This window comes from Ixodes scapularis, unplaced genomic scaffold (assembly GCF_016920785.2).
Source record: "Ixodes scapularis isolate PalLabHiFi unplaced genomic scaffold, ASM1692078v2 PGA_scaffold2__306_contigs__length_199485367, whole genome shotgun sequence".
In the NCBI taxonomy this organism is placed as follows: Eukaryota; Metazoa; Arthropoda; class Arachnida; order Ixodida; family Ixodidae; genus Ixodes; species Ixodes scapularis.
In genome coordinates, this window is record NW_024609857.1 from 90,553,206 (window position 1) to 90,566,622 (window position 13,417).

The 13,417-nt window shown below is 48.5% G+C and overlaps 1 protein-coding gene and 1 non-coding gene across 3 annotated transcripts in view; both read right to left on the minus strand.

Annotated features, from left to right (window-relative positions):
• Positions 1–13,417, minus strand: part of LOC8038680 (tRNA (uracil(54)-C(5))-methyltransferase homolog-B) — a 63,647-nt gene that overhangs the window by 39,534 nt on the left and 10,696 nt on the right. For both annotated transcript variants that reach the window (XM_029983111.4, XM_040206623.3), the window contains exon 2: positions 1,995–2,141. In XM_029983111.4, coding sequence (XP_029838971.2) covers positions 1,995–2,141 — 147 coding nt within the window. The remainder of the gene's footprint in view (positions 1–1,994; positions 2,142–13,417) is intronic.
• Trnaf-gaa lies at positions 2,982–3,054 on the minus strand. Its single transcript has one exon. It is a non-coding gene; the product is annotated as a tRNA-Phe (tRNA).

The following is a 13,417-nucleotide window of genomic DNA, read 5'->3' on the forward strand; positions in this document are numbered from 1 at the left end:
CATGTCGGCGCCATCTGTTGGCTAGCCCTGGAATGCTTCCAACCTGCATGTAACCAGACCGAAAGCTCAGCAATATTGACGAGACAAAATCTACACGCTACCTATAAGAAATGATAGCTTATAACACCGTCAACAATATTTCGAGCCCACTATGAAAGTGCTACAAGTCTATCCGAGGTGCCACTAAATGAGCTACGCTCAGAGTGTCTGCCCCCATTCCTCGATCATCTCGAAGGTGCCAACGTTTCGGTGCGATCTGCGGCTACGACTTTCAGAGCTCGAGAATCGGTGCCGGGAAGTTTGGACGACGTCGGTTTACAAAACAGCAGCCGTTATGGGTTCTTCCCACCACTGGAAACAACGTCCGTTGTCGTCGCAGTTGTTGTTGTAGCGGAAGGGTGTGCATTGTAGATATTGCGTACCGCTCGAAAAAGAAGGCCCACCACCATGGCGCTCTTGGTGTTCGATCCCAGGTCCGCCACGTTCGAAGCAGGCACGTTGCCGTGGCCGCAGTGGCTGCGACATCACGACGGAAAACTCTTTCTCATTCTTAAGTATTTTTCAGATTTAACCAGAGTTCATGGTCGAAATTAAGAGTTTCGGCCATGTGGTGCAAGCCACCGCCCGAATAAAAGGGTTCGGGCGTATCTATCCATTTTATAACCCCTAGAAGACAGGCTTGTACATCTTGTCGTCATCACTCGATCCCCGAGCCGCCCCGAGTGGCAAACACGCCGAAGCTTGACGAGGGTTTGGCGCAAGGCGGCAGATGCGGGTGTCTTGGTGTCGTCATGCAATGGCATCGCGCTTGTTGCGCAACACTGGAAGACGTGCTGGCGGCGGCGCCGATGCATCTAGCCATTTGTCGCAGGGAGAACTTTGAGGTGCGTTTTCATGAGAACGAAGCCAGGAGGCCTTGCTGCCAAGACCCCACGGTGCGTGAAAGCGACACCGATGCCCGACGACTTTGCCGTGACGTGTCACAGCTGTTGCTGAAAGCGTACTGTAGGTTAACGCGGGCCTGCTCGTTTTAGTTCTGTCGTGAACGTTTCAATGTTTCTGAAAGATGGAAAAGCATTTCCTCACATTTCGGACATAGCTCCAGACAACTGGCAACAATGATTTCAAGCACCAAGATGGCTAAAGTGTCTCTACTCTGAAACATAACTGACGTAGTGGCCCTAGGCTATCCGATAGATGGCGCCAGCATCTCATAAGGGGTGCAAGCAATCGCAATGCAGTCGTTTGCATTCAAATGTGAGCGTGTGAGCCAACCTTAAAAAGACACGCAAATAAAAATAAAAACTTTTTTAAAAGTATTTAGATGAGACGCAGATTTTTTTAATTTTTCCACAGAATTATTTTTTCTTTTGTGCAATATTTACGTTGTTAGACGCAGTTTAGGTGGGAGGTTACAGCCCTCGCTAAGCCCCGCCCACGGATCAGTGGCCCCGCCCACGGATCAGTGGCCCTGCCCATTACTACTGGATTGGCTGAACGCTCTCGCGAGCCTAGTTCCAACTTGTCGCGATGTCCGGTGCACCTAGTCTGGCGTCTGGTGCCGCCAGCTATACTTCGTTTCCCGATAACTTGGCGAACTGTGCTGGCTGCGGCTCCCGCAAGCCAGTAAGAGCGTGGGAGCAAGGCACGTAACAACACTTCCTGTTGTGACCACTTTTTGTGATAGGCTATTTATGGTCACAACTCAATCTATGGGCTTTAAGCATCCTAGAAAACCAAACTTCACATTCATGCGTGGCCGATTTCTCAATTAAACTCGGTGTCAAAAATTGATTACCTCGTAACTATTGCAGACACCAGAGGGCGCCGTTGCACCTTTCATTCGGTGGCACCTGTTGTCCGATGGCACATGAATGTAATGCACGGTTTTTTAAGATGCTTAGAGCCGCAGACTGAGTTATAACCATACAGTATTGCAGAAAGCGGTTCAGCGCCCCTTAAAGAAAAAATTGAAAAAGCGACTCTTGCCTCACCTGTCATACTTGTTCTCTTGGTCAACCTTGTACACCCGCTTCTGTTGGCGGGGGGCGACAACGGCCCTTTCCTGCTCTTGCGGCTTGGCCCCATGGGGTTCCTCCGGGGTCACGTGCTCCTGGGCCAGAGCTCCTAGGGGGACCACCCTGCACCCCACCCGGACAAACCCCTGGTTCACTCTGGCGGTATGCCGCAATAGACCCTTTTCAAAGGTGTATGTCATCTAGTAGCTGCTGCACTAATCATCCGAGTCTGCCACTGTTTGGGAATATATTCCGAGCGTGTATTGGACACGAAGGATGCACCTGCGTATGGCGTGAACTCGGCTCGGCTCGCATCAAAAACGAGCGCTGCATCGGCGTCTGGCGGGGACTCAGATCCAATCAAAGGCTTCATGCCCAAGGATGGATGGATGGACGTATGGATAATGTTAATGGCTATACCCTCTGTAATGGGCGGTAGCTTGCGCCAGCTGGCCTAAGTTTAAAAAAACTTAGGCTAGGTGGTGGCCAATGTTGCTAGACAAACTTCTGACAGGGTCAGTTATGTTTCAAAATCCTCTACACTCTCTTGCTGTGAGCCTGACTAGTGAATTGGAACTATCCTGTGGCTATGCTTTTCTGCTCTTTTCCCCGTTCCATTACATGTAGGTAGGGTTTGGTGTTTTAGCAGTTTAAGCAGATAAAGTGGAAGAAACGTATGGCAGGTTAATTTTTGGGGAATTTGGGTTTAATCAAAAAAAAAGGCCAGTATTTTAGAGTGGTACGGCACTGCTGATGGACATCTGGGGGTGGGGGGGAGGGGGGGTTGCCATTGTGTAATTGTATGACACGCTTCATTATTGACTTGTGATATTTCTTTAAGACCTCCTATCATACGCTAGGGGAGGGTTCTGCCATTAACGATAATAATATCTGGAGAAGGGGAACAAGGGGGACAGAGGACAAACACAAATAGGTGACTGGTGCGCAACTGTAAAAAAATCCCGCCTGGTCCTGGTATCGAACCAGGGACCTCTCCATTTTCAGTGGAGTGCTGTACCAACTGAGCTAACCAGGAGTTAGACGAGATCAGGCTTTGCATTTCAAAATTCGCGAGGCAAGCAAAAGGAAAACCATATACACACAATCTTGGGTTGAGCGCAGATATCACACATATCATCGAAATAAAAAAAAACACTTTATTTTTAGATAAAAACAAAAAATAAGCCAAATTTCAAAATATAAAGACCAAAAATACCAAACCCTACATGTAAGTGATTCTTAGCGCTGTTTTTGGAGTTAGCATATCACAGAAGCATGGTTAGGTGATTTTTCTGACAACAGAACTCGAGGAGCACAATCGGAGAGGTATTTGGGATGCACACACCGTCACTTTCTGGAGTCATTTTGGCTAGCCTTAATTCAGAATAACAGCTGGCAAGCATGCAAAAACGAGCACCCCTCGATGCTCCTTCATGTCACCAGCTGCCCTGCCTGGCGCAGTCAATCAGAACAAAACATTTTAACCAGACAGCTGGAACACCCCACCTCCCCACATAAAAGAAATGGAGGGTAAGGGTTCACTAGGATGAATTTTCGCAAGAGTTTGAGTCAGATAAACTGTAGAAGAGTAGTAAGCTGGGCGAGCTAGGCGAGCTGAGTAGTAAGCTGGGTTTTTAACCATGTTTAAGTCAGATGTGTAACACGTCAAACCACCCAATAGTCATGAAGTCGTAAAGAGTTTTTGACTTGGGGAAACTGCAGACTTGAGCATCTACAGCAGTTCGAATCTCAAACCATAGCAAAAACCTTGGAGAGAGATGCGACCTGCACGTGCAGTATGCAACACCTACATCCTACCAATTATTCATGAATTCTGGTCCATGTATAGCCAGATACGTAAGATTTATTGCAGAGCACTACGGCCATGTAAAGTTTTATATATTGATGCATAGCAGTTCCTGTTACTCTTAAGTCGCATATTTCTAAATACATTTTGTGTTCCGGAATCAATGGCATCACACATTTCTTTGACGCTTATCTCCGAAAAGACGAGTTCATACCGGACTCAGAATATCTCAAAGTTCAGGTGCGAAAGCGAAATACACAACAACGACCCAAGAGCTCGGGAACCAAATGAAACCTGGAAATACACTCTTAAACAAACACAAAACAAGAGAAAGGAAATAAAAAGTTGTGCATATGCTGAGGCCAGACAACACACTTCTCTGCCTCCCGATTCAGCCGAGGACGTTTGTTTCCCGCTTTTTTTTTTTGTCATCTTTGCTGGACAGAGAGTGTGTTGTGAAGCCATGCTTATGCCCTCTCTTCTTTTGTGAGGATTTTTTTGTGCCTGAATAATTAAGAAAGAGAATGAAAAGAAAAGAACATTTGGGAAGAGGAAAGTACCATACTTCTACCTTAGATTTACACATATGACATGTTTTTTTTTTTGTTTTTTTTTTATAGGCTTTAGCCTATATTTCCCTATAAGTGAGTGACATGATGCAGTAGCCCTCCTAAATAACAAATAACCTCAATGTATTGACATCTTTTATACAACATAGCCCCTCACGTGCATTCCAAAATGCGGACAAGCTGCCCCTACTCCTACCCTGAGGAATGTGGAAGCAACCATGCTTATGACATTGTAACTCACTGTTGAATGACAGGATAATTAAATACTGGCAACTCATGCCCTGCTCACTGGAGACTAGTGAGCAGTTGAAAAAAATTAGATGGTTCGGGCTTCAAGCCAAGGATTTCTCCATGACTAGTAGAGAGATGCACTAATCGCACTAGCCAGGTGGTTAGATGTTGGCAGAGTAAGCAGATGTTATCAGCCACCACAAATTTAAACCAAATCGCAAGACAGGGGTGAGCAGCTGGCAGTAAGTAGTTAGACGTCTAGGAAATTTGACTGCCTCTTTTCTACTTCACCTATGCTGTATGGCAAAATATGAGGTTGTATCACTTTAGAAGTTTAGATAAAGGCATGTTTCATTCATCCATTCGTTTCTTTGATTAAGGATTCTCGTGAGACCATCAGGGGAAGATGAAACGCACTAATGGTCGAAATGTGCTACAAGAGGCAATGTTTTCTAACATTTCCTCTTGTAGCACATTGAATAAAACCACGAACCCAATCCTAAAAGGAGGTTCCGACGTTTCAAAACCGGCTCAATCTTTTTCTTCAGGGCGACTATTTGCAGATAGGGACAGAAGCTGCTGTCCCCTATCTGTAGTAGTCGCCCTGCAGAAAAAATACCAAGCAGATATTGAAATGCCGGGACCTCCTTATAGGATTTGGTTGGTGATTTTATTAAATTTTCCAAGTTTTTTCCCAACCAGGCAGACCTCTGCCGAAATGTTTACATTAAAGAGGCAGTGTTGGACCATATTTGAAATCCTCCATATTTAAAGCGAATTGTGGATCACAATAGTCAGGCACTCCAAAGCAGCAAGGCTGCTATAATCTATAGTTCGCCAACAGTTATTAATGGCCTGCCAACAGTCCTTAAGGATGGAGGAACCCAGAGACCAGCCAAAGTTCTAAGCAAGCCCAGATTTAGTGGCTGCTACTGTGCCATTGATGATATTGCTTCCGAGCTTTGCTTTAGTTCTTCCTTCCTTTATCACCACACGATTGTCACCGTTCCAACTAACAAAGAGAAGAGGTGAGATTGGCCACCCTTCCCACGTTACACTGATTTTCTACTGTGAAGGCTATGCTTTCATATCCAGGCAAAGGTTGATTTATGGTGGCCGAATGCATTGCCCACATGAAGCAAAAGCTCTCAATGCGAAACCCAAGAGTCCTGAATTTGATCCCCACCCCTGCACATTTCAATTTAGAGTTTTAGACGAGCACCGTACCAGAGTGCAGTCGTGCATCACTACTGCATGGTGCGCGTTAAAGACCCAAGACCAGCACTTGTACTGCAATGGCTAAATTTCTTGTCTATAGCAGAAACACTAGATGCTCTTTGGGATAGACTAACTTCTCGCTGTACAGTCGCTTGCAGAGGTCGGCATTTTAGGTCGCCCTCACTCACCCTCACCCTCACAGCCACACTCACCTAAGCCCCTCACTCACCCTCACCCTCACAGCTACACTCACCTTCAGCACCTCACTCATCCTCACCCTCACACTCACCTTCAGCCCTTCACTCACCCTCGCTGAACCTCACGGCCCTCACGCACTCACCGCCCTCACGCCCCTCACTCACTCATGGCCCTCACGCCACTCACCGCCCTCACGCCACTCACCGCCCTCATGGCCTTCATGCACTCATAGCCCTCACGCCACTCACCGCCCTCACGGCCGTCACCGCCCTCACGCACTCATAGCCCTCACGCCACTCACCGCCCTCACGCCACTCACCGCCCTCACGCCACTCACCGCCCTCATGCCACTCACCGCCCTTGCGGCACTCACACCCCTCACCGCCCTCATGGCCCTCACGGCCCTCACAGCCCTCACAGCCCTCACGTCCCTCACGGCCCTCACAGCCCTCACCGCCCTCATGGGGCGATTTCGCCCAGAAACTTTACGTCGCAACACCAACAACACGGGCCGCCCGCGATCACACGCAGCAACCAATTGCTGCAATTTGCCATCGTCATCATAAAATTTTATTTTTCTTGCACTATTTCGACACAATTACGCGTTATAAACGTGTTTTTATGCATTTAAATCTCTTTAAGAATACTAATGCACCTTTCTGAAACAGTTTATTTCCAAAAAAAACGATAGATTTCAAACCAGAACCAAGTCTTTGGGAGTCATTATCACCGGCACGAGGTATCACGTGAAAATTTTGAGTCCCTGATTGGATGCAGCCGCTTCAAACGTATTCGAATTGCTCCGAGTTGCTTGCTTATTTCGAGCCGGACCCGATCTCAGCAATTCGTGTCGATCTAGGGAAAGCTAGAGAACAACCCGCCATTAACACCAAAATTGCTGAGAAAGATGCTCGATCTGAAGGGCGCCTCATGCACTCACCGCCCTCACGGCCCTCACGGCCCTCACGTCCCTCACGTCCCTCACAGCCTTCACAGCCCTCACGGCCCTCACCGCCCTCACGGCCCTCACCGTTCTCACGGCCCTCACGGCCCTCACAGCCCTCACGGCCCTCACCGCCCTCACAGCCCTCACGGCCCTCACGGCCCTCACTCACCCTCACTCACCCTCACACTCATGAATTTTCCTGGTTCAGAAACTCACTCACCCTCACCTCACCTGTAAAGATGAGGGTGAGTGAGGGTGAGTGAGGGCCCTCATGAGTGAGGTTTGCCGAGGTATGGTCGCTTGTGATGTGAGCTAGAATGTGCAAACAGCGACTAGGCAGTACAGACCAGACGGTCTAGAAGGCGGCGAGTGGAGGGTCAGAACGGCAGTGGGGGTGTTTAAACGTTTCTACTTGCCCACCGTGCACGACACCTCTCCTCCCTCGACGCATGCACGGTAACCGTGCAACAGCGTGGTTTGTACTGCCTGATTGCCATTTGCGTGTTCGAGCTCACATAGCTATAGCCCCTGTACATATTGGAACACAAATATTGTGACAACAAAAATGGAACCTCACAGACTACTTCTCGCTGTGCATACAGGGTGCGACCGTAAGGGCAAATACATTTGGCATGCCTTACAAAATTCAAATTCCAAATGTACATACTTAAAATTGGGGGTGCAAACAGTTTCCCAAGAATTTTTGTGTGTGTTTTTTAGAGCTCAGCTTGGAGGTAGTGAAATATTAAAAATGAAGCAAAATCAGACGCTGTGTATTTTCTATGTCCTTGTCCAGCTTGTGTATCGTCTGCACACTGGTTTATGAGCTCGCTCCCGGGTGGCTTGCTGGACGCAAATGCTAAGAACATATAGTAGAGGCTGGCGACGAGAAAGATAATCGCAATAATTATTACTTTTAACAAAATATTTCAACAACAACCATCACGGAGCAAGCTCACAAATCAGTGTGCAGATGACAAACGTCCAATACTTGTGACTCCAACAAAATGGATGGCACTAGTGGGGAAACACTGAACTGGACGAAACAGGTCCTTCCATGATTTCTGCTCATCCCTTGTGGCTTCTGTGATTACACGTTGTTGGCGGCTCTTGCAATGGAACAGTTGTCCCAGTGACTCTGTCGTTACTTTTGTATCGGCGTGTAGCCCAGGTCGCTCTGAACGCAACCTACGCTGCCGTGTGAGCCAGACGTAATGCATTTATCAACATTCATCAGCACAGCAGTTCTTCCGTCACTTCCCCAAAGGAGGTTGAGCCTCAGGAAGCTCTCTATCGCCGACACATCGCCGCATGTTGAATAAAACTCGCAGCAAACCATTTTCGAGTTTAATGCTTGCCTGCTGAAACCTGTCCGTTGTGTTGGTACATGGCACGGCACAACCTGTTTTAGACCACCATATTTGCCCGATAGTGGCGACCCCTATAGGTCGCTGGAGTCGGGAATAGGGTATAGGAAATGCACGGCCACCTTTTTTGCTCCATCTTTAATATTTTGTTACCTCCGACTTTGACAAAAATAGACAAAAACCTTTATGCGAAACTATGTTTGTCTGTCCTATTTCAGGTCTGTATGATCGAAATTCGAATTCTGCAAGGCGTATTACATCGACCTGGCTTTCGCCTTCGATACGACGCGGATTGAATTCGTCGTGCCTCCATGGCAGTGACCACAAGGCTGTAGAAGTTTGCTATGCAGTCTCCTTGCCATGACAGGCTACTAAGCTGGACGCTGTTGAAGTTTGACCAGCTAGGCTTAAGTCACATGGCTCACATTGCACACCTGGCACCGTGGTGCATGACTATGTCAGAATCATACTGGTCGACAAAGTCTCATTTGTGGTGCCATTTTCTCTTTGCCATACAGGAAGAAAGTGTCCCACATCTGTATGTTCATAAGGACAGAAGCGTTCACCCTAGATTGCTTCTGACATTATCAAAGCCGCACGTCCTGAGCGACTACACTTCCGAAGAGCGCGCCGTTCACAATGTCTGGAAGCACTGCACCTGGCAAGGAACCATTGAGCTCCAAGGACAGTTATCTACTGTGCTCTTAAAAAGTATGTCAACAACATTGCAGCAAAGGACAAACCTGACCCTAAAGACTTTTTGGACCTATGTTAGCCGCCTACGCTGAAATCTCAGTGACCCTGCTTCAAATTGAGCGGACATGTTGCCGACTCACCCGCGAATGTTGCCAAACTGTTTGCGAACTACCTTTCGTCCATAAACGGTTCTTGTTTCAATCGGGAAACCCCTCTTTCGGTGCTGTCCGTACCGCAATCAACAACTATCCCCAACTGTGCAACTAGCAACCACGGACACAAGTAGCAACCCCAACCAGCCTGAACTCTCCTCAGTAACCTTTCATCGCCGAGTTGCTGCTTCACAGCACTTTCCAAAATCAACAATTCCCAGTGCACGGGATCAGACAGCATCCCACCCACACGCTTCAAGGCGTTATCTTTGCATCTGCTGCCAACCACTTTCCATCTGCTGCAGGGACTTTTTGAGAGTGGAATCATCCCAGAGGAGTGGTGCAGAGCTCTGATCATTCGTCTGGATAAGGGGAAAGTGCAACCTGTGGACTTGCCCAAGCATTATCGCCTTGTTTCACTCATCTCGATTGTGTCCCATACATTTAAGCGTGTTATCAGCAACCAGCTCCTCGAATTCCTGGAGACGTCTGACCATCTGTCCACTTTGCAACATGGTTTCCACCGCAACCATAGTCGTGAGACAGCTCTGGCTACTGCAATGCATTTTGTGAGCAACTAAGTAAACGGCCGCATTTCTACAAACCTTATTCAACTTGACCTCAGCAACGCATTCAACACACTAGACATAGAACTTGTCGCTTGGAAGCTTGCCCAAACTGGTTTCCAGGACTCTCTTCTTGTCAGGCTCACAAATTTCTTCGCGGTCGCAACCAGCAAGTTGTCTACAGAGGTTCGCATTCCGCACCATCAATAGTCGCGTCAGGAATTCCCCAGGGTTCAATACATGGACCGATCCCGTTTCTGCTGTACATCAACGACATGTCTCGGAACGACAAATGTCTTCTGGTTCAGGATGTCGTGGCACCCATCGCATTGCCTGCCAACTCTTACAACCTGCAATACTACTCGTCGTAAATCTAGAGGTAAACACAAGAGCAGTGCCTTCAAATAAGTTTACCCAAGAGCAGCGTGATCTACTTCACGAACAGCCGAACAAGGAACGACAAACTACTCCACAGTTTAGCCAGTTCCGCACTTTCTGTCTCGGATCCCATAAGCATTTTCGGTGTCACACTATCTAAAAATTTGAACTTTAATGCTCATGTTGTAAGTGTAGTCTCCAAGGCCAGATGGACACTGGATTTCATATTGTGAATCACTAAACCGTGTGTGCATGAAGCTTTGCGGGCGCTTTACATGGCACTTGTACTGCTCTCTCGGCATTACTGCTTTGCGGTTTGGTCTCCAGCCCAACAGCACCTCAGTGAATGACGCCGCGCTACACGTGTCATCTGGCATCGATCGTCCGGTGTGGCGGACAGTTTATACGGCACACGTCTGGAAGCCCTCAGTTTTGCGGCCCTTTAAGGACAAACGGTGGACTATATGGGTATGCGCAGTGTCGGCTTCTCGATCGGTCACTTTCGAGAACCCCTTTTCTATCGCAGTGAGAGTCCACAAAAGAATTGGGCAGTCAGAGCCTCTACGCGGCAGAATCACTCAGCACAGTGAATCTCTGCTTTCTGCAGCCATCAAAGACTTACCAACTATTCCCCTAACCACTCGAAGTTCTCTATTGACCTCAAACAAGGAGTCCCGGGAACTATGCGGGCTTTTCTACCGTCAAGTAGCGTCGGGCACCTCATGGATTCTTACTTTCAAACACCATATTTTTGGTGATCTTGTATGTTGTCTCCCCAGTAAATCTCCTCCCCCTCTCTCCCTCCCCTCACCAGTGAACACGGCGGCCGGCTAGCAGGCGTGCATGCATAAAGACACGACCACATTGGCGTCGCAGAGGCTTGCCGCGCGATGCTGGCCGCCGCGGGCTGCCGTCCAAAACTAGTTTTCGTCTTCAGCAGTACGACAGACAGCGCCGCCAAGCTAACCCGTCCTTGCGTGGTTCAGAGCTCGCCGCTCCTCGCCACAGAAGAGAGGAGCCAATGGGAGGTGGTCTAGATAGTGACGTTGCGATGCCATCGCAACGCACAAGCTGGTTCTCTGTGCGTCTTTCATGTTCCCTATTTCCCCCAATGCCTTTCCCAACAGAGCGGTTAATTGAAACTGTGCGACTGTTGCCCTTTTTATATGACAAGACGCAGCTAGACTACCTAGATGAGAACACTAAGAACAACCACCGGGAAAATATAAGAGAGGAATTCGGAATTACAGGTGAGTTTCTCCGTGGCACTTGTTGCATGTCGTCTGTGTTGTGACAGATGTCGTGTTGATTTGGTGACAATCTCGAAAGCAGCCTTCATATCTGGCGCACCGCTGGGGCAGCAAAGCACTGACCTGTCCTTCGGTGTTTCGGTAGAACCAACTCGACCGGACCCAAAACCTGCGCCTTCTTCCTTTCACAGCGCGGTGACGTCGCGAGATCAACAAGCAGGCTAGGATAATCACATTCACGCTGATCACCAGGTCATCATGGACACCTACCATGTAGGCAGCGAGTGCGGTTTCGATGCTGATATATGCGGAAGATAGAGCCGAAATGGAAGAATCTAACGAGGAGCAGACGACGAAAGAGGAATAAATTCGACGGGAAGTGCACCCGCGATCGCGAGAGCCGGTGCTGTCACGCGATGCCCCTCAAAACGGAGGCCAATGTGGACTCCTCGTAATGGGACGCCAGACGGTGGTGCCGCCCAGTGGCGCCGTTTACGCTAGTGTGGTCAGGCCTTAATGGTTGTAATCTCTCTGACTAGGCTCGCACGACGCCGTGGATGCACCTATCTCTTGTGCAAAAAAATTACAATTACAATAGACCGATGTCACCAAGCGAACTGTGCAGGCGCGAGCAATCCGGAAGTGGTGCCGCCGCCATGCAACTTGTAGTCATCCCTTTCCGGCTTCCTAGCTACATAGGGCTGCGCGTACATCATTGTAGATTATTATTGGGGACGCCCCTGTATCAGCTTGATTCTCCTGCATGTCTGTACCTCATAAGATCATGTTGTTTGCGATGCCTTGGTTTATATACAAGCGTAGAAAAGCAGTTGCAGTCGTCTCATCACTTTAGAATCGCTTTGTTGCCTGCTTCTTCGTCTTCGTGAACGCGCGAGGCCACAGCCGTTCACGCGGTGATCCCACTGCGGCCGCGGAAAAAGAAAAATGACTCCCCTAGCTTCTTGGATGTCTCAATTAACTTAAAACAAGTGAACATCTAGTGCAATGTACAACACTCGCCCCTCTTTCCCACTTACCCTCAGCGTTATCTCTCTGTGCGAGCCGAACACATAGCAGTGTTTATCTGAACAGAGTTTGGCAGCTTGAGAAGCGAGGATCAAACAAAAAAGATTGAGGACACCCCGAACGACATGCGCGCATGCGCAAACGTCACCTATCAGTTCCAGCTGGCGCTGCTAGATAGCGCAGCAATGCAGTTCAGTCCAGAGCTGTATATGGGGAGAGTTTGGCCAGTCTAAGATCTCACCGCTGTAACGCTCCCCTCCCAAATGAGCCAATCAGTCCGCGGCGCAGAGCGAGAGGCGTGAGCGCATGCACGTGAACTCCCGGCTGCTCCCAGCAGAGCGGGGAGGGCCGCCATTTTTATTCATTCGCCCGGCGGAATGCATGGGATCGACACCCAAATTTCGGTTATTTCTTTTTATGTGGCAGGCTCTGGCAAGAAAATGATAGTGTTACTCCTCGGTGGCTTAAGAAACTATTGAACGAAGTTTCTCCACGTTTTAACGTAAACATTTATTCAGGCGAAAAAGAAATAAGCCGGTAGCAGACGATGCGTAGCTTCAACAGTGCTCCGAGCCGACAGCGCTGCGTCAAAATGACGGTCGTCTCCTCTTTGCTCCCTTCTTCCTCTCTCACTCCTTTGGCGCTCTACTCCCTTTCCTTCACTTTTCTCTTCTCCGGCGCCTTCGTCGCCATACCCACTGGCCAGACTCTCCCCATATACGGCCCTGGTTCGGACTAAAGTTTGGTTGCTGCTCGGGCGCTCTGTTTTACTTTGAGGGGACCTGTACAGAGCGCGACACTGTTACCGTGAACAAGCGATCGCCAGTCTTTCCAGTTTTTCTTTTTGAAACAAAGGGATGTCATCCAAGTTATTATTGCTACGGAAAGTACTGATTTAGTTCTATAATGTAAGCGAAAAATTTCGTGCTCGCTAATACTGTTTAGAAGTAAAATTTGAAAATGCGCCGATGTCGTGTTCGCGCTAACAGTATCGC